Source organism: Leucoraja erinacea, chromosome 11, assembly GCF_028641065.1.
Source record: "Leucoraja erinacea ecotype New England chromosome 11, Leri_hhj_1, whole genome shotgun sequence".
NCBI lineage: Eukaryota > Metazoa > Chordata > Chondrichthyes > Rajiformes > Rajidae > Leucoraja > Leucoraja erinaceus.
The window spans coordinates 45,710,172-45,731,688 of record NC_073387.1 but is presented as its reverse complement, the minus strand read 5'-3'; the positions used below and the strand labels follow the sequence as shown (position 1 = coordinate 45,731,688).

The 21,517-nt window shown below is 43.4% G+C and overlaps 1 protein-coding gene across 1 annotated transcript in view; it reads left to right on the top strand.

Moving 5' to 3' along the window:
• Window positions 1–21,517, top strand: part of LOC129701752 (polycystic kidney disease 2-like 2 protein) — a 42,225-nt gene that overhangs the window by 5,187 nt on the left and 15,521 nt on the right. The window contains exons 3-7 of the mRNA XM_055643161.1: window positions 4,084–4,214; window positions 7,850–8,100; window positions 15,354–15,578; window positions 16,548–16,776; window positions 20,506–20,676. Coding sequence (XP_055499136.1) covers window positions 4,084–4,214; window positions 7,850–8,100; window positions 15,354–15,578; window positions 16,548–16,776; window positions 20,506–20,676 — 1,007 coding nt within the window. The remainder of the gene's footprint in view (window positions 1–4,083; window positions 4,215–7,849; window positions 8,101–15,353; window positions 15,579–16,547; window positions 16,777–20,505; window positions 20,677–21,517) is intronic.

Here is a 21,517-nt window from a genome sequence, read left to right as displayed (position 1 = left end):
ACTTCTGATTAAGTGAAACTTCCTAAGGTATCTCTTGCATATATTATGAAACAAATTTTGACACTGATTACATAATGATATATTGGGTCAGGTTAAGTAACAGCCCATGGTTAAAGAGGTAGACAATAGACAATAGGTGCAGGAGCAGGCCATTCGGCCCGTCGAGCCAGCACCGCCATTCACTGTGATCATGGCTGATCACCCACAATCAGTACCCATAGAAACATAGAAAATAGGTCCAGGAGGGGGCCATTCGGCTCTTCGAGCCAGCACCCGCATTCATTGTGATCATGGCTGATCGTCCCCAATCAATAACCCGCGCCTGCCTTCTTCCCATATCCCTTGATTCTCTTAGCCCCCAGAGTTCTATCTAACTCTCTCTTAAATCCATCCTGTGATTTGGCCTCCACTGCCCTCTGTTGCAGGGAATTCCATAAATTCACAACTCTCTGGGTGAAAAAGTTTTTTCTCACCTCAGTCTTAAATGACCTCCCCTTTATTCTAAGACTGTGGCCCCTGGTTCTGGACTAGCCCAACATTGGGAACATTTTTCTTGCATCTAGCTTGTCCAGCTCTTTTATAATTTTATATGTTTCTATAAGATCCCTCCTCATCCTTCTATACTCCAGTGAATACAAGCGTAGTCTTTTCAATCTTTCCTCATATGACAGTCCCGCCATCCCAGGGATCAATCTCGTGAACCTACGCTGCACTGCCTCAATCACAAGGATGTCCTTCTTCAAATTAGGAGACCAAAACTGTACTCAATACTCCAGAGTGGTCTTACCAGAGACCTATACAACTGCAGAAGAACCTCTTTACTCCTATACTGAAATCCTCTTGTTATGAAGGCCAACATTCCATTAGCTTTCTTCACTGCCTGCTGTACCTGCACGCCAACTTTCAGTGACTGGTGTACAAGGATACCAGTCACTACCCCATACCTGCCTTCTCCCCAAATCCCCTGGCTCCACTATCTTTAAGAGCTCTATCTAACTCTCTGTTGAAAGCATCAAGATAATTGGCCTCCACTGCCTTCTGAGGCAGAGAATTCCACAGATTCACAACCCTCTTTGTGAAAAAGTTTGTCCTCATCTCTGTTCGAAATGGCTTACCCCTTATTCTTAAACTCTGGCCCCTGGTTCTGGACTCCCCCAACATGGAGAACATGTTTCCTGCGTGTCCAAACCCTTAATAATCTTATATATTTCAATATGATATCCTCTCACCCTTCTAAATTCCAGAGTATACAAACTCAGCCACTCCATTCTATCAACATATGACAGTCCCGCCATCCCGGGATTTTACCTCGTGAACCTACGCAGCACTCCCTCAATAGCAAGAATGTCCTTCCTCAAATTTGGAGACCAAAACTGCACTCAATTCGCCAGGTGTGGTCTCACCAGGGCCCTGTACAACAGCAGAAGGACCTCTTTGCTCCCATACTCAACTCCTCTTCTTATGAAGGCCAACATGCCATTTATTTTCTTCACTGCCTGCTGTACCTGCATGCTTACTTTCAGTGACTGGTGAACAAGGACCCCCAGATCTCGTTGTACTTCCCCTTTTCCCAACTTGACACCATTCAGATAATAATCTGCCTTCCTGTTTTTGCCACTGAAGTGGATAATCTCACATTTATCCACATTAAACTGCATCTGTCATGCATCTGCCCACTCACCCAACCTGTCCAAGTCACCCTGTATCCTCATAGCATCCTCCTCACAGTTCACATTGCCACCCAGCTTTGTGTCATCTGCAAATTTGCCAATGTTACTTTTAATCCCTTCATCCAAATCATTAATGTATATTTTAAATAGCTGCGGTCCCAGCACCGAGCCTTGTAGTACCCCAATAGTCACTGCCTGCCATTCTGAAAGGGACCCATTAATCTCTACTCTGTTTCCTGTCTGCCAACCAATGTTCTATCCATGTTAGTACCCTACCTCTAATCCCATGTGCTTTAATTTTGCCCACTAATCTCCTATGTGGGACCTTATCAAGTGTTTTCTGAAAGTCCAGGTACATAACATCCACTGGCTCTCCCTTGTCCATTTTCCTAGTTACATCCTCAAATAATTCCAGAAGCCTATGCCGCTATTTCATCTTTTATAATTGACTCCAGCATCTTCCCCACCACCTATGTCAGGCTAACTGGTCTATAATTCCCTGTATTCTCTATCCCATCTTTCTTAAAAAGCATTAGCTACCCTCCAATCCACAGGAACTGATCCTGAATCTATGGAACATTGGAAAATGATCACCAATGCGTCCACGATTTCTAGAGCCACTTCCTTAAGTACCCTGGGATGCAGACCATCAGGCCCCGGGGATTTATCAGCCTTCAGTCCCAACACCATTTCCTGCCTAATGTGATTTTCCTTCAGTTTCTCCATCACCCTAGATCCTTTGGCCACTAGTACATCAGGGAGGTACACAAAAATACTGGAGAAACTCAGCGGGTGCAGCAGCATCTATGGAGCGAAGTAAATAGGCAATGTTCCGGGCTGAAACGTTGCCTATTTCCTTTGCTCCATAGATGCTGCTGCACCCGCTGAGATTCTCCAGCATTTTTGTGTACCTTCGATTTTCCAGCATCTGCAGTTCCTTCTTAAACACAGTACATCAGGGAGATTGTTTGTGTCTTCCTTAATGAAGACGGATCCAAAGTACCTGTTCATCTCGTCTGCCATTTCCTTGTTCCCCATAATAGATTCACCTGTTTCAGTCTTCAAGGGTCCAACTTTGGTCTTAACTAATTTTTTCCTTTTCACATACCTAAAGAAGCTTTTACTATCCTCCTTTATATTCTTGGCTAGTTTACCTTTGTACCTCATCTTTTCTCCCTGTATTGCCTTTGTAGTTATCTTCTGCCTTCCCACAAATCGTTGCTATGTTATACTTCTCTTTTATTTTTATACTGTCCCTGACTTCCCTTGTCAGCCACGGTCGCCCCTTACTCCCCTTAGAATCTTTCTTCCACTTTGGAATGAACTGGAATGAACTGATCCTGCACCTTCTGTATTATACCCTGTCTAGGGTATCTTTCCAGTCAACTTTGGCCAGCTCCTCCCTCATGGCTCCATGGTCCCCTTTGTTCAATTGTAATACTGAACTTCTGATTTTTCCTTCTCCCTCTCTAATTGTAGATTAAAACTTACCTTATTAAGACTTTGAGGTGCATCTTTAAAGCAGGAAATACATTTAGGAACTCAAATGATTTAGCGTGGGAAATGTAGAATGGAAAAGCTTGGCTACTGCGCATGTAAAAAAAATCTAAGGATGTTGAAAGGGCCAGAGATGGAGGTGTGAAAGCATCTGATAAAAAGATGAGAATTTTAAAATTGAGACAGGATTTTGCTTTGCTTGCCAGGCAAGGGGTAGGTGAACTAAGTTGAATAAATAAATTGAGTATGAAATAAAGAGGCAGCACACAATCTAATTAATGGGCAAAGAAAGCACCATAATTGACCTGATGTAGAATTAGCGTTTTTAGCAGATAGAGTTTTAGCAGATAGAATGAAAAAGCAGATATTTTAATAAAAAGACCAGTCTAATAAGCATTGGGATTTTTCAGGATTTGGGCATCTTTTTTACATAAAGTTTACTGCAAGTACAACAAGCAATTAAGAAGACAAATGTTTTCTTTATTGCAAGATGGTTGTGGTATAACAGCAAGGAAATGTTCTTGCAGTTATACTAAGATTTTGTCTAGATTCTCCAGCCAGAGAAATTGCTTCTTAGCAACTACGTAGTCAAGCACTCAAAGAAATGTATACATCTGAATAATTTGAACCACAGAAAAGAGGCTCATTTCACATCATGCTTCTTTCTATGAGGACAAAGTCAAAAGGCAGCATAGAATTTAAATGTTCATAAAGGAAGCACAAGAACACAGATTGGAATAGATTGAAATTCAAAGTAGCTCAGGGATTGGGCTATGCATCTGCTAAATTATTCATGGATCACGAAACCACATTAATTGGTGTTATTAAGTAGATTTTAATTATTTTATGATATATGTATGGTGCGCAACATTCTTTTTATGTTCCCTGCGCTTTCACTTTTTTTCTTCTTCTACAGTGACCTTTGGAATGGTAAATTATAATATGTACTTCTTCACCAAAGTTATGTCTCAGCTCTTTCTAGAATCGACCTCCTATATCAATCGCATAAACTTCAATTCAATAAACAGCATGGCAAATTTCTGGGAGGTACAAAGATGACTTTTAAATGAACTTTGATATGCTTTTTTAATAGTGCTTCAGTAACTAAAAGCAACAGCATTTTTTGGTTATGTTTCAATTGGGAAGAAAAGACGTTCAAAGCTAAGGTGAGCCCAAGCCCAAGCCCTGCGTACTTGTTCTTTGAAATACCCAGTGATATTGTAAATAAAAAAAATCTCAGCACTCTTCTATATTTTTACATTCTATTCATTTGGTTTCCAATTCTATTTAAAATGGAGATGATGATTGAGAACGAACACTGCAAAGCACGAGTAGAAAAAAATACTACTACAAGTAGCACATATTGTCATTGGAAGAGCTCAGCAAGTATCCATTGAGGTAACAGCATGCTCGATGCTTTACTATAGAATATTGCTGAAATGCACGAGAATCCTTACACTTTACAACATCTTGTGAACAATTCTTAGCAAACATACCAAAATTATAGCAGTTATTAACATATTGAAATGAACTTTCTAAATGCTTAAGTCTGCATCCCTTCCTCCTTCACCAGCAACTGTGAGCACATTCCAGAATAATTATTGGCGCATTCAACTGATCTTGCACACTTGTATTAAAGGAGTCACAATCTACCATGAAGATGCCAATTTCAGGGATGTCCCTGAAACTGTAAAAAAATGATAGATACAGAAAATGAGGAACAAATAAGCCTTAGTACATTCTTGCAAGTAGAAGCAATAACAGATATCTGAGTGACATAGAAACATAGAAAATAGGTGCAGGAGTAGGCCATTCGGCCATTCGACATTCTACATTTCCCATTCAATATGATCATGGCTGATCATCCAACTCAGTATCCTGTACCTGCCTTCTCTCCATACCCCCTGATCCCGTTAGCCACAAGGGCCACATCTAACTCCCTCTTAAATATAGCCAATGAACTGGCCTCAACTACCTTCTGTGGCAGAGAGTTCCAGAGATTTACCACTCTCTGTGTGACTGAGCCATACAAAGTAAAAGAATGCATGGAATGCAAATACAATGTTCTTTAAATGGCAGGAATGCAGATTTATGTTTCAGCTATTGGAAGGTTCATTTTCACACACCAATAATTGCTGTACATTTGGAGCTTTCACAAGTTATGGAGAGTTCTGTGCACATCATTGGTATTCTATAATCTGCCCTATGTCCTAGTTTTCTCTGTTGCTCCATATCATTGATGCCGTATCCTAACGTATTGAAATAGAATTTCAATATAGTCTGCCTTGTCATCCCATCTGACCTCCCCTTTCTGATATGGAACGGTCTGTTCTCAGCAGAGGCCTCACCTTTGTTCCCCGCCGCCCCCACCTCAACGAGTTCTAGGCCCGCCACGATGTAGAGCGCTTCTTCCGTCGCCTCCACCTCCGTGCCTTTTTCTATGGGAAGGAGTCCTCACCACCTAGTGATGACCTCTTCTCCTGTCTCCACCGGACCCCCTCCTCTTAGACTACCCCGGATGGTATTCTTTAGACCTTTTCATTTCCAACTGCCGGCGGGACATCAACCGCCTCAACATTTCCACTGCCTTGACTTACTCTAACCTCTCCCCCCTGAACGTACAACCCTCCGCTCACTCTCTACGGACTCGCTACGGACATTCTCCGAGTTTGAATCAGGGGAAAACCCAGGAGAACTCGTGAATTACCTCGTATAGTGTGTAAGTTAGTGATAAAATCAGATAATTAATGAGAATGTAGCAGAAAGGTTGTAGGGAAGCAAAAAACACAAACTGTTTGAAGAATTCAGCTGGTCAAGCAGCATCTGTGGATGGCAATAGACTGATGACAATGTAGGGGGAAATTGGTGGATGAATCTGATTGTTCTGAGAGCTGGCATAGATCTGATAGGCAAAAGCTTTTCATTAGAAAATATATATGTAAGCTTTATTAATCAATACATTTATAGGTAGTCATGGAAGGAAGCTGTCGTGGGATTAGTGGACCCAAATGAAGCAAAGGATGGTCCAGTGAATGAACTTTTTTGAAACGGTGATCAGAATATAATTTAATTGAGAACCACTAGGGTAAAGGTCACGAGGAAACAAATAGCAAAAATATGCAAGTGAACAGATATATTTCTTGAGGAGGTTTGGAAATAAGATTAATAAAAAATAAGATACATTGGTGGCCTGTTACAAGGTTATAATTGTGGTACAGTTTTCTTAAATAAATTGATCAAACCATACGAGGGTTACTGAATATAATTCCAGTTTCTATATCACAATAAGGATAAGGAAGTCCTGAAGAAGGTGTGAAAAAGAGTTTGAATAGAATAGATGCATTTTATTTGCATCATAGAAGTTAGGTCAGCAGGTAAGAAGGGGGAATATAGTAGCTACTGTTGAAACAATGGTGTAAAGATAGATTACCATAGAGGGAGTGCAGAGAAGGTTCACCAGACTGATTCCTGGGATGTCAGGACTTTCTTATGAAGAAAGACTGGATAGACTCGGATTGTCATTGCCAGAATTTAGCAGATTTAGGGGGGATCTTATAGAAACTTACAAAATTCTTAAGGGGTTGGACAGGCTAGATGCAGGAAGATTGTTCCCGATGTTGGGGAAGTCCAGGACAAGGCTAAGGATAAGGATAGAGGGGAAATCCTTTCGAACCAAGATGAGATAAACATTTTTCACGCAGAGTGGTGAATCTCTGGAACTCTCTGCCACAGGTAGTAGAGGCCAGTTCATTGGCTATATTTAAGAGGGAGTTATTTGTGGCCCTTGTGGCTAGAGGGATCAGGGGGTATGGAGAGAAGGCAGGTACGGGATACTGAGTTGGATGATCAGCCATGATCATATTGAATGGCTCGAAGGGCCGAATAGCCTACTCCTGCACCTATTTTCTATGTTTCTATTAGAGGGGATATATGGAAAATACATAACATTATGTTTGCATATCCTGTTTCTGTGGTGCATATTCTATGGAGAATCAGAGGTGTGTTGGAAAGCAGCCTGCTGATGGCTTTCCAATGTATCCAAAGCAGTTCAAACAATGAGAAGAAGCTGTAGCTGGTCTTTGGGTGAGAGCACGAGTAGATTTTTACGATGTGAGTACAAATAGAAAAGTTTCATTTAAATGCCTGATTTTATTGGAGGAGCTGCAGAGGAGGGAAAGGTTGATAATGGTGAAACTGGCAATCTCCCTCCTAGTCGTTCATTACAGATGAAGTTGTCTGACCTGAAAGGTCAACTGGCCATTTCCCTCCACAGATGCTGTTTGACCTGCTGTTTTCCTCTAGCAGATTGCTTGTTGCCTTTTATGTAGTGACTAGCCTTTCATATTTTTCACATTTCCAATTGCCAGATTGCCTAAAGTAACCTCACCCTAAAGCTAGCAATTCCACAATTCTATTTAGGTGACAAAATGTCATTGATCCCTAATGTTTGCATCAGGGCAGTGCATGGAACAGCTTCAAATTAACCTAGAGCTTTGTGGCAATAGGAACAACTTACATTTTTGCTACATCTTTATATAATTATTTGTATTTCTGGAATTGTAAGATTACTGTATGAAGTGGTAAATGTAGTACATTAAGAAGATTAAATAATATGTTTAAACATAAAAACAAATTCATGAATTATAGATTAATGATTAATTTAATAAAATTACTGTTTACAGTTTGTTGAAGGGCCAATGTTGAGAAATATTTACTGGAAAGAATGGTACAATGGCAAACCCTTGTATCCAGGCCAAAGCTACATTTTCTATGAAAGCATCCTTTTAGGACGCCCTCAAGTCCGACAGTTGAGGGTGCGCAATAATACTTGTTCTGTTAATGAGTATTTTAAGGATCTGATTAAAGATTGTTATAATGAATATTCTTTTCACAATGAGGATCATTCACCATTTGGCCTGAAATCTGGTTCACCGTAAGTGTACTATATATTTTTTTCTTTAATATTGCAGGGATAATTTACTTCTGTGAGTAAAAATTATGATTTGTATAGTAGTTTTAACACAAATGAAGAAACAATGTATATGACTTTTGGGTGGGTTTAAACTAAATAGCGGGGCGGAGGGGTTGACAAATTGGGAGTATAAAGATGGAGTTAAAGGGAAAGTGAGTACAGGAAAAGTTACAAAAGACTCGCAAATTAATGGGAAGGAAAGTTCGAGGGGATAAGAGAGTAAGGTCAAGACCAATAGTGATCGATGTGAGAGGGAAGGTAAATACCAAATTCAAAGTGTTGTATGTGACTGCGCAAAGTATAAGAAATAAAGTGGATGAGTTCGAGGCTCAGTTAGAAATTGGCAAGTGTGATGTTGTGGGAATTACAGAGACATGGCTGCAAGCCCTCCGAGCCGCCAGTGTCGGAGCTCTGTCCAGCTCGGCCTGTGGACTTTGGAAGCCGTGGTCTCCGGTAGGGAGCGGCCGATTCGGAAACTCCAAACCGCTGAGTGTGTTCTTCCGTTCCGACATGGGAGCTCTGATCATCCCGGCGAGAGGGCCTGAAACATCGGGTAGCTAATGCTAATGCTATACCACTTTTTAAAGAAAGGAGGAAGAGAGAAAACAGGGAATTATAGACCAGTTAGCCTGACATTGATGGTGGGGAAGATGCTGGAACCAATTATAAAAGATGAAATAGCGGCACATTTGGATAGCAGTAACAGGATCGGTCTGAGTCAGCATGGATTTACGAAGGGGAAATCATGCTTGACTAATCTTCTGGAATTTTATGAGGATGTAACTAGGAAAATGGACAAGGGAGAGCCAGTGGATGTAATGAACCTGGAATTTCAGAAAGCATTTGATAAGGTCCCACATAGGAGATTAGTGGGCAAAATTAGAGCACATGGTATTGGGGATAAGGTACTGACATGGATAGAAAATTGGTTGTCAGACAGGAAACAAAGAGTAGGGATTAACGGGTCTCTTTCTGAATGGGAAGCAGTGACTATTGGGGTACCATAAGGCTTGGTGCTGGGACCGCAGCTATTTACAATATACATTAATGATTTAGATGAAGGGATTAAGAGTAACATTAGCAGATTTACAGATGACACAAAGCTGGGTGGCAGTGTGAACTGTGAGGAGGATGCTATGAGGTTGCAGGGTGACTTGGACAGGTTGGGTGAGTGGGCAGATGCAGTTTAATGTGGATAAATGTGAGGTTATCCACTTTGGTGCAAGAACAGGAAGGCAGATTATTATTTGAATGGTGTCATGTTAGGAAAAGGGGAAGTACAACGTGATCTGGGTGTCCTTGCTCATCAGTAACTGAAAGTAAGCATGCAGGTACAGCAGGCAGTGAAGAAAGCTAGTGCCATGTTGGCCTTCACAACAAGAGGAATTGAGTATAGGAGCAAAGAGGTCCTTCTACAGTTGTACAGGGCCCTAGTGGTACCACACCTGGAATATTGTGTGCAGTTTTGCTCTCCCAATTTGAGGAAGAACATTCTTGCTATTGAGAGAGTGCAGCGTAATTTCACAAGGTTAATTCCCAGGATGGCAGGACTCATATGTTGAAAGAATGGAGTGACAACTGGGCTTGTATACTCTGGAATTTAGAAGGATGAGAGGGAATCATTGAAACGTACAAGATTATTAAGGGATTTGGACATGTTGGAGACAGGAAACATGTTCCCGATGTTGGGGGAGTCCGGAACCAGGGACCACAGTTTAAGAATAAGGGGAAAGCCATTTAGAACAAAGACGAGGAAAAACGTTTTCACCCAGAGATGTGAATCTGTGGAATTCACTGCCTCAGAAGGCAGTGGAGGCCAATTCTCTGGATGCTTTCAAGAGAGAATTAGATAGAGCTCTTAAAGATAGCGGAGTCAAGGGATATGGGGAGAAGGCAGGAACGGGGTATGAATTGTGGATGATCAGCCATGATCACATTAAATGGTGGTGCTTGATCGAAGGGCCAAATGGCCTACTCCTTCACCTTTTGTCTATTGTCTATTGACTTTTAACACATCTGTCAAAGTGCTTAACATTGAATAATTACACAATATGCTTCATGTAGACATGATCATTTAAATAAGGCCAAAATATTACAGATATACCAATGAAGGTTGCAACCTCAGTGACTGATCTACACCTCCATGTTATTGCGCCATAAAGCTTGATGATCTTGCCACAAAAAACTCTATCAATCCCAGTTTAGAACATTTTCATTGATTATGCAGTGGTTATTGCCATAACAAAGACAAAGCTGGAAGATTCTGCAGGTCAAAGCATCAAGAGAAAACAGATGATATTTGAGGTGAATGACAACTGAAAAAGTGAACAAACTTTTCAAGGTAGCAATTAAAGACTAGAGAGCCAAAAACAAAACAAATAGAAACTGGAAGATAGAGCCACATCAACGGAAAGAGAGTACAGGGGGTAAATTATCTGCTGTTAAATTGAATAAATTTAAGTGACTGGTTACTGAAAATCAAGATCAAGTTTGCAGACTGAAGTTAATTGCTCTGCAAAATGATCAACCTGCATTTTTATCCAATGTCAAAACCATATCATGAGCACTCAATGTAATGCACTAAATTAAAAAAAATACACGTGAATTGCAATACATAAAAATTGATTGGGTCCCAGAATAATGGGAAAAAAAAGAGATGAATGAGCAGATGTATAATTTCCCCCAGTTGCATGAGAAAGTGCTGTAAGAAGCGGAGTTTGGGTTGGGGAAAGCAGTATGAGGGAATGGTCCTTTTGGAATGCTGAAAGTGAAGAGGAGAATGGTGATTGAATCTTGTGGAAAATGACAGAAATAAAGGGAATGATCCATTGAATGTGGAGCTGGTGGGGGCCAATGGACAAGGGGAACCATATCCTTGATTTGGCTAGGAACAGCTGGGATGTGAGTAGAAGTGCGTGAATTAGAGAAGACACAGTTGAAAGCTCTGTCAGTTGTAATAGTGGGAGAGCCAGAGATAAGGGAAAAAACAATAGTGTAGAAAATCTCATCATCAGAGCAGATACATCTTCGAGGGATCCTAGCAGTCCCTCCATATGAAATAGCATTTCACATGAACTTTATCCAATTTAGTACTGGTTTTTAAAGTAGTTGTTTCCTGGAAAATGTAGTCTGCATCCTCTCACAGACACTCCATCAGTTCACTTCATCCCTTCCTCACTTTGCAATTTAAAATATGCTCACCAACTTCTTATGCAACTGCAACATGACCTCCAAACTTCTATACTCAGCCTGACCCGCTGAGTTGCTCCAGCACTCTGTGAAACGTCATAGAACAGGGCAAGATTAGCAAGTTTGCTGATGACACAGAAACGAGTGGTTTTGCAGATAGTGAAGATGGTTGTGAAAGATTGCAGCAGGATCTGGATCAATTAGCCAGGTGGGCAGAGGAATGGTTGATGGTTGCATGGTTCCTTGAAGTTCGTGTCGCATGTATATCAGGGGGTCAAAAAGTATTTTGGCACTTTGGCCTTCATCAGTCAGAGTATTGAGTATAGAAGTTGGGAGATCTTTCCCTCTCAAACCCATTCTCCTGCCTTCTCCCCATTACCTCCGACACCCGTTTCAATCAAGAATCTATCAATCTCCTCCCGGCGGGGGCGGCGTGGGCCCAGTGGGGGTGGCATGGACCTAGCGGGGGTCAGTGGGGATGGTGTGGGCCCAGTGCGAGTCAGCTGGGGTGGCGTGAGCACAGGGGGGTGGCGTGGGCCCAGCGCGGGGGGTCAGTGGGGGGGGGTGGCGTGGGCCCAGGGGGGCCAGTCGGGGGGTGTGGGCCTAGCGGGGGTGGCGTGGGCCCAGCGGGGGTCGGGGTGGTGTGGGCCTAGCGGGGGTGGCGTGGGCCCAGCGGGGGGTGGTGTGGGCCCAGTGGGGGTGGCATGGGCCCAGCGAGGGTGGTGTGGGGGCCTGTGGGGGTGGTCGGGGTGGTGTGGGCCCAGCGGGGATGGTGTGGGCCCAGTGGGGGTGGCGTGGGTCCAGCGGGGGTGGCGTGGGCCCAGTGGGGGTGGTGTGCGCCCAGTGGGCGTGGCATGGGCCCAGTGGGGGTGGTGTGGGCACAGCGGGGGTTAGTAGGTGTGGTGTGGGCCCAGCGGGGGTGGTGTGGGCCCAGCGGGGGTGGCGTGGGCCCAGCGGGGGTGGAGTTGGCCCAGGTGGGGTGGCGGGGGCCCAGCGGGGCGTCAGCGCGGGGGTGGCGTGGGCCCAGCCCAGCAGGGTCAGCGTAGGCGTTGGCCCAGATGTGGGCCCAGCGGGGGCGGCGTTGGCCCAGCGGGGGTGGCGTGGGCCCAGCGGGGGGTGGCGTGGGCCCAGCGGGGGTGGCGTGGGCCCAGCGGGGGTGGCGTGGGCCCAGCGCGGGGTGGCGAGGGTGGCATGGGCCAGCAGGGTCGTGGCCCAGCGGGGTGGCGTGGGGGGGGCGGGGCCCAGCGGGGACGGCGTGGGCCCAGCGGGGATGGCGTGGGCCCGGGGCGGGGGGGGGGGGGTGGGGGGGGGAGGGAGATGGCTTGGGGCCTGGCGGCGGGGGGGGAGGGAGAGGGCCCCGCCGCAGCGGCGTCTGGCATTGGGGTTAAAGCCGCTGGGTTCAGATTCAGCCACTCCCGCACGGCGACAGGAGAACGGAGAACGCTCGAAAGTGGAAACGCTGATTTTTTTTCGATTTTTTTTTTTCTTACTCTGGGAGAAGAATAGCACCCCCCCTTCGGACGGCCATGGGAGAGTATCCTGTGGGATAGGATATACAGGCATTTGGATGGGCCAGGGCTGATTGGGGATAGTCAGTATGGTTTTGTACATGGGAGGTTGTGTTTCACAAATCTGAATGATTTTTTGGAAGATGTGACCAAAAAGGTTGATGAGGGCAGAGGTGTAGGTGTGGTTTACATGGACGTTCAACAAGGTTCCGCATGGTAGGCTGCTCTGGAAAGTTGGATTGCATGGGATCCAAGGAGAGATAGCTGAATGGATAGCAAATTGGCTCCATGAAAGGAAGCTGAGGGTGATGGTGGAAGGTTGCTTCTCAGACTGGATGTCTGTGACTAGTGGTGTGCCTCAGGGTTCAGTGCTGGGCCTGTTACTGTTTGCCATCTACATCAATGATTTGAATGAGAACATACAGGGCAAGATTAGCATGTTTGCTGATGATACAAAAGTTAGTGGTTTTGCAGATAGTGAAAAAATGCAGCAGGATCTGGATCGATTGGCCAGGTGGGCGGAAGAATGGTTGATGGAATTTAATACAATGGAATTTAATGGAAGTGTGAGGTGTTGCATTTTGGGATGTCGAACAAAAGCAGGACCTACACACTAAATGGTAGGCCTATGGGTAGTGTTGTAGAGCAGAGGGATCTAGGAGTACAGGTGCATGGTTCCTTGAAGGTCGAGTTACAGGTAGATAAGGTGGTCAAAAAGGCTTTTGGCACTTTGGCCTTCTTCAGTCAAAGTATTGAGCATAGAAATTGGGAGGTCATGTTGCAGTTGTATAAGATGTTGGTGAGACCGCATTTAGAATATTGTGTTCAGTTCTGGGCACCATGTTATAGGAAATATATTGTCAAGCTTGAAACGGTTCAGAAAAGATTTACGAGGATGTTGCCAGGACTAGAGGGTGTGACCTACAGGGAGAGGTTGAGTAAGCTGGGTCTCTATTGCATGTAGCGCTAGGGATATGGGGTGATCTTATAGAGGTGTATAAGATTATTAGAGGAATAGATCGGGTAGATGAACAGAATCATTTGCCCTGAGTCGGGGAATCGAGGACCAGAGGACATAGATTCATGGTGAAGGGGAAAAGATTTAATAGGAATCTGAGAAGTAACTTTTTCACACAAAGGATTTTGGGTGTATGGAACAAACTGCCAGAGGAGGTAGTTGGGGCTGGGACTATCCCATTGTTTAAGAAACAGTTAGACAGGTACATGTATAGGACGGGTTTGGAGGGATATGAACCAAGTGCAGGCCAGTGGGACTAGTGTAGCCTGGACATTGTTGGCCAGTGTGGGCGAGTTGGGCCGAAGGACCTGTTTCCACTCTATGACTATAAGCAATATTTAGTGTTGGGACCCTCTTTCAAACTAATTGTAGTGGGATGGGGGAAGGGGGGGTTGTGGACAAGGCCTGGTAAGTGATAGTTGGATATTGGTGAGGGTGGGGGACGAGTGTGGCTAGGACATGTTGGCCGGTGTGGGCAAGTTTGCCAAAGTGCCTGTTTCCGTGCTGTACCACTATGACTATGAAAAGAGGGCAATAGGTTGATACGGATAGAAGAGGAGTAAATTGTGAAACCAGTGCATGGGATATAGGAAAGGAGAGCAGCATAGTGGGAGAGAGGTGTTTAAATCTGGATGGGTCACAGGGGATAATAGGGGGAAAAAAGAGGAGGTTTTTTTGGGGGGGGAGGGGTGGATGGGTTGAACTCAGAATTTCGACCCCAAAAGTTTGACCATTCATTACCACCCACAGATGCTGATCAACCTGCTGAATTCTTTCAGCATTTTGTTTGTTGTTAAAAAGTTATTCATCTTTGAAATATACAGACATATGAAGGAATTAGAATTCATTTACAAAAAGGTTTTAGGCCTGGAGCAGTTTTTAAGCATTAATTATTGCCTAATGTATTAAAATCACATTCCTACATTGATTTAAAAAAATTATATTATTGGGGGTTTTTTAAAGCATTCAGAGTATTTGCAAATTGTTAAAATTATCCCTTACTTCACTGATTCTAAAGATCAAAATATGGAGAATTTTGCAATAGTCCATCTAGTGGAGAAACAGGGGATCACCAACAAAAACGGAATGACTACGAACAAGTTGGTACTCTAAAGAGTAGATTTGCTCTTCTTTGCAATGAGCAATGATAGCTTCACCATTGTTCACATGACAAATTCTGGGTGATGATGTTGCGTCCCATTTTTATTCTATTAGTTGGTTCTGACATTCCCTTAAGCATTATTATACTAATTTATTGATTAGTACAGGTGTCAGAAGTTAAGGGGAGAAGACAGGAGAATGGGGTTAGGAGGGAGAAATAGATCAGCCATGATTGAATGGCGGAGTGGACTTGATTGGCCGAATGGCTTCATTCTTCTTCTATCACTTATGACCTAATGCATTGTTTGTTATTATCAATATTATCAGAGCAACTATAGAGGTACTCTCTGTTGCTTCAATGGATTTGTTGATTTATATATTTTTCACAATACCACTAGATGGAAATACAGTGCTCCCAATCATGAATTTGAGCTGTGGCACTGGGGTAAAGTCGGTACCTACAGAAATGGCGGTTATATTATCGAACTAGAAAAAACTAAACCTGCCACTGTCAAGATAATTAAATACCTCAAATCAAAACTTTGGCTTGATCATGGGACCAGAGCTGTCTTCGTAGACTTTAGTGTCTACAATGCAAATGTTAACTTGTTTTGTGCTATCAGGTTTGTAAAATTTACTTTCTGCATTTCATTTATGTCTATATGTATATGAATCTCATCATGTGCAATTTAACTATAGCCAATTCTTATAAAATTCACTGTAGTGAATTTAACTATAGCCAATTCTTATAAAATTCACTGTAGTGAATTTTCCTGAGAAATACTGGCAGTTTTCAGAGCTCCCCTGCGCCGTCTTTATGGCATTTTCCCAACTGTACTCTAATGATGGACTTTTCTCCAGAATCCAGTTGAAGTGCTGACTTTCATCAGTTTCTCAACAATTAAGCTGGAAGATTTGCCCCGGATCTAAGTTGCGTGAGTTCAGCAACTCCATCCATTTCAATGTAGAGTAACAGCTGTGATGGAGAGAGGTCATATTAAACCATTTTTATAATTTTTAATTACTCGTGCAAACTTGCAAATTTACTCATTCACATTCTGTGATATCTTTGAAAAACAGTTCAACTAAACATGTTGTCAATGCATTTCCATGGATAGAGATTGTATAGGGACCACCATGAGCTTTGATTGCTGATTCCATATGGCTTCACCAATCAAGTCAGAAAAGGCTTTGGACATCAAGTTGCCACTGAAACTTCCATTACAGATAAATGGGAACTTGGTGGTATTGTAGCATGGGCAGCTCTCAGCTCGCAGGAAATTCAAGGCCATTGTTTTTGTCTCTGATTTTGTTCTTTTCCTGCTGATTACTTTGTGAGCATACCTTCGTAACAAAGACGCTTATTTGCAAACTACACTTAATTAACTGTCCATGCAAAATGTAAGCTCAGTCTACCAATACTTAGTTAACTTTAATATATAACAAGTGTCAATCTCAATAGTAGCAAGAATATGTAAAATATTGTTAATTGATTTTTCATGCCAGAATATTACAAATCTAAATATCAAATAAATAAAAACGTTTTTAGTAAATCCATAATAATTTAATCTTATTGCTTTCTTGCAAACTAGGCTTTTGGTGGAATTCCCTGCATCAGGTGGAGCTGTCACTTCCTCTGAAATTTACACAGTCAAACTCCTAAGATATGTTTCAAAATTTGACTACTTTCTGGCTGTCTGTGAAGTCATTTTTTGTGTCTTCATCTTCAACTATGTAATCCAAGAAGGCGTAGAGTTGTACTGCAGAAAGCTCTCGTACTTCAAGAGATTTTGGAATTTCTTGGATTTTTTCATTGTTCTGGTCAGTATCATTTGATCTGAAAAGAAAATATTTTGTGCTTCAATTCATAATGTCCTTAATTCTACTAACTTATCAGATGTAGAAAGATTTACTGCTGCAATATAAAATACAACAATACAGAAGTGCCTACTGTTCCAGTCGCACATCTTTTATTAGTATGTTATTGCGGAAGTGGCGGCGTTGTGAAACGGCTGCGGCTCGCCTGCAGTCGGTCTGTTTTTACTTTTTTGTGTTGTTTTTTTTGTCTAGTTCAGTTAAACTTTTGGTTATTGGGTGGTGTTATGTGTGTGGGGGGGGGGGCTGAAACAGGGCTTTCTGTCTCTCCCTTCGGGGGAATGCGACTTTTCTGTTGTATCCCCCTTCTCTTCCCCCGCCTGAGCTGAGGCCTAATGGCGGAGCTGGCGGCCTCCAACCTGCGACCGACCTCGAGGCTCCGGAGGTAGAGCCAGCCAGCACTTACCAACGCGAGGCTGGCCGTCTTCGAGCTGCGGCAATGTTCGGGCAGCGGCACGACTCGGCGCTCCGGTGAGGGTGGACGGTGCGGGGCTGAGACACTCCTGTGTGGGCGGCCCGGCTACCGGCTGGAAGGCGCTCCCGTGTGGGCGGCCCGGTGCGGGGCTGAGACGCTCCCGTGTGGGCGGCCCGGCTCTCGGCTGGAATGCGCTCCCGTGTGGGCGGCCCGGTGCGGGGCTGAGACGCTCCCGTGTGGGCGGCCCGGTGCGGGGCTGAGACTCCCGTGTGGGCTCTGAGACGCTCCCGTGTGGGCGGTGCGGAGACGGTGGCTGAGGCGGCGTTCTTGCAGCGGTGACCTGAATCCGGGGCTCGGCCGCGGGCCAGTGGACGACATCGTCGGGAGCTCGCAGGTCACAGGCTGATGCCTGTTTTCCGGAGCTCCCGTGGCAACAGCTGCGTCCGCTGGACTGGAGGGCGGCAGCTTCGACCACCCCCGGGCCGCGGAGCTTGAACCGCGGGACTGACTTACCATCGCCCGGTGGGGTATCGCCTCAGCGCAGAGGGAGAAGAGGAGGGAAGAGACAGTAACTCTAAGACTTTTGCCTCCATCACAGTGAGGAGGTGCTTGGTGAACTCACTGTGGTGGATGTTAATTTGTGTTTATTGTGTGTTGTTATTATTACATGTATGGCTGCAGGCAACAACATTTCGTTCAGACCGAAAGGTCTGAATGACAAATAAAGGATTCAATTCAATTCAATTATTGGCATTCATGAAGTTTAAACACTAGGATTCAAATGCATGAGGTAAAGCAGAAATTAAAGAAAATATCTGTATTTACATGTCACGCTTGCTTAGTCTGTTTTTACCATGTCCTCTTCCCCATAATGCCCAAACAGGGTCGTTTTCCGTTTGCCTCTGTTTCACCCAACTAAGTTTCTCTATCCTTGACTCACTTTTCACCTTCTTTAGTGCCTTCGCCTATACATTCATAACACTTCTGAAATAGCCGTGAGCAATTGGCATCACATTCTGTTGCCTCAAACAAATTGTTTCTCTTCCTGCATGGATGTACTTGTTCTGCACCACTAATTCTCACCAGAATGGGTTCTCTAGCATTCTCTTGTTCCAAGTCAGACAATGTTACATATACCTTCACTCCATGTGACTGAAACTAGTTTAGTTTATTGTCATGAGGTACAGTGAAAAGCTTTTAGACGTGTGCTATCCAGTCAGTGAAATGACTATCCATGATTACAATCAAGCCGTCCACAGATACAGGACAACGCCCAGAGGATTGTCGGCTGCCCTCTCCTTACCTTGGAGGACCTACACAGTTCCCGCTGCACCAAAAAAACCCAGAATATAATAAAGGACATCTCCCACCCCGGACACTCCCTGTTTGAACTGTTGCCGTCAGGCAGACGGTACAGATCCACAAGGACAAGGACAAATAGACTACAAAACAGTTTTTACCCCACTGCTATAAAAGCACTAAATGTGGCCGCCAAGGAACGCAGGGGCGATACAGACTAAGGGACTGTGATAACGGTGAAATCGACAGAAGGATGGAGGGTTGGGTGTGTATGCGTGCTTTGTCTGTGTTTTTTATTTATTTGCTTATCTTTATTATTTTACCGTGGATGTTTCGTTAGCTTTAGAAATGTTTGAATACTGCACTGACTGGCTGACATTTTAAATTTCGTTGTACATGGCCCATGTTACAATGACAATAAAGAAACTATTCTATTCTATTCTAATAATAATAATAATAATAAATGTTATTTATGGGCGCCTTTCAAGAGTCTCAAGGACACCTTACAAAAATTTAGCAAGTAGAGGAAAAACATGTAAGCGGAATGAAATAAATAATAGAGACATGACTAGTACACAAATTAAAGACAGAATTCAATTCAAAACACAATATGAGGCAATTCAAGCACAGATGGAAAGGGAGGGGGACGTGGGGCTAAGGATAGGCAGAGGTGAAGAGATGGGTCTTGAGGCGGGACTGGAAGATGGTGAGGGACACAGAATTGCGGATCAGTTGGGGGAGGGAGTGCCAGAGCCTGGGAGCTGCCCTGGAGAAGGCTCTGTCCCCAAAACTGCAGAGCTTGGATTTGTGGATGGAGAGGAGACCGGCTGATGTGGATCCGAGGGATTGTGAGGGTTGGTAGGGGGAAAGGAGGTCAGTCAGATATGGGGGGGGGGCAGATGGTGGATATCTGCCCCCCCCATGTGGATAAAGGCGATAATGTTTAGTGCAAGATAAAGTTCAGTAAAGTACAATTAAAGATCGTCTGAGGGTCTCCAATGAGGTTGATGGTAGCTCAGGACCACGCTCCATTTAGTGATAGGATGGTTCAGTTGCCTGATAACAGCTGGGAAGAAATTGACTATTCTTAATTTGAATAATTTGTTTATTAACTCTTCACATTTCATTCAGATAAAACATGTCACGACTGGACATTCCATGAGTTCTTGCTGTGCATGTCCTTTTGAAGGAGATGCATTATATTCAGTGTTTAAATCCCTGCTTCAATATCTTACTTTGTTAGATTAATGACGATACTGTATTTATGCTGTTTAATAATCTTGAGAATTTCATTAAATTCAGTCAGCTAACTCTCCCTGGATCCCTTTGTTTAAGGTGATAATCACTTTGTGCAAATGTTAATGCCATTCATGAGTGCAAACTTTAATATTGTCTGTACCTTGCTGCATGCATTCATGGACTGCCTCACTTGCTAAATGGAAATAAATGTTTTGTAATCAAGAATGAATATTTACTTCTGGCCTGGTGAGAAGAAAGTTATTGGTGAAGCAGCTGCAAATGGTTGGTCCCGGGCCACTGTTGTGACAAATACCTGCAGTGATGTTCAAGCCTGCGATGATTCACCTCTGACTACCACGGCCATCTCCCTTCACACAAGGTGTGATTTCAAGTTGGAATATTTTCCCTTTGATATCGATCAACTGATTGCTCTGAGTTTCCTGGCCAACTGAAATACTTCCTGTCTTTCCCTCATGGAAACCAACATAATACAAACTTTAACTGGATCACCCATCATTTATCTGATTAACTGCAACAAAATAATCTTGGTGATATTGTAACATTAATTCTTTTACTTCTGAAAATGTTTGGTATTGCAATCCCAAGTCGTGCTCCTTGCCTTATTTTAAGTCTAGAAAGTTGTGATAGTTTTATATTATTAAAAGCAATGATTTTAAAATCATCTTCAGTTTTGATTTAATTACATCTGTTTTCTCCCTCAGCTCTCTATTGTAGCCATTTTTTTCAACATCTATCGTACTATAAAAGTAAACGCATTACTACTGAACCTTCTGAAAAACTCTAATTCATATCCAAACCTCTATTTTTTGGCTTACTGGCAGAATCGGTATAATATCATAATTGCATTTACTGTTTTCATTGCATGGATAAAGGTATTTTTCAATACATTTTCTTTGAAGAGATTTTACAAATTAATATTCAAGCACGCTTATTTATTTCTAGATAGTCTAGCATCCCGATGTTAAACTTATTTAATGTAACCCTGACCAACCTCAGACCACTGCTTTCTTCGGAAATCCCTAAGTTCAATCAGACATCAAGTAACATGTTTGTAAATTTCAGATTCTGGAATAACTGATTGGCTTAATTTTAACAAAGTTTACCATCAGTAAAGAACGTATTCGAATTACTGTGCTCATGAACTCGGGAGATATCAAAGCACATTAAAGCCAATTAATTTGTATAAGTATAGTCACTGCTGTGTTAAAGGAGAACACATTTAGGTCACCTGTGCTTGCCATTTTGTTGGTTACGTCAAACACTCCTTGTTCCAAACGTACACTGGCACCATCCCCCATCTCTTTCTCCACTAGATCGATGACCTCAAATTCACTTAGACCATCTCTGACACCTCTCTCACCTTTCTTAATCTCTCTGTCTCCATCACAAGGGACAGACTATCAACTGATGTCCACTACAAACCCATCAACTCCCACAGTTATCTGGACTACACCACCCACCCTGCTTCTTGCAAAGACACTATCCCCTGCTCTCAATTACTTCTTCTCTGCCATACCTGCTCCCAAAATCAGGCTTTCCATTCTAGGGCCTCTTCCTTTGGTAAATGTGGTTACCCCTCCAGCAGTTATAGATGGATCCCTCACCTGTGTCCTGTGGTTCAGTTATCACCTCACCCCCCCACCCCCCAGATGGAACAAGGATAGATTTCCCCTTGTCCTTACCTTTCATCCCAGCAGCCTCCACATCCAACAC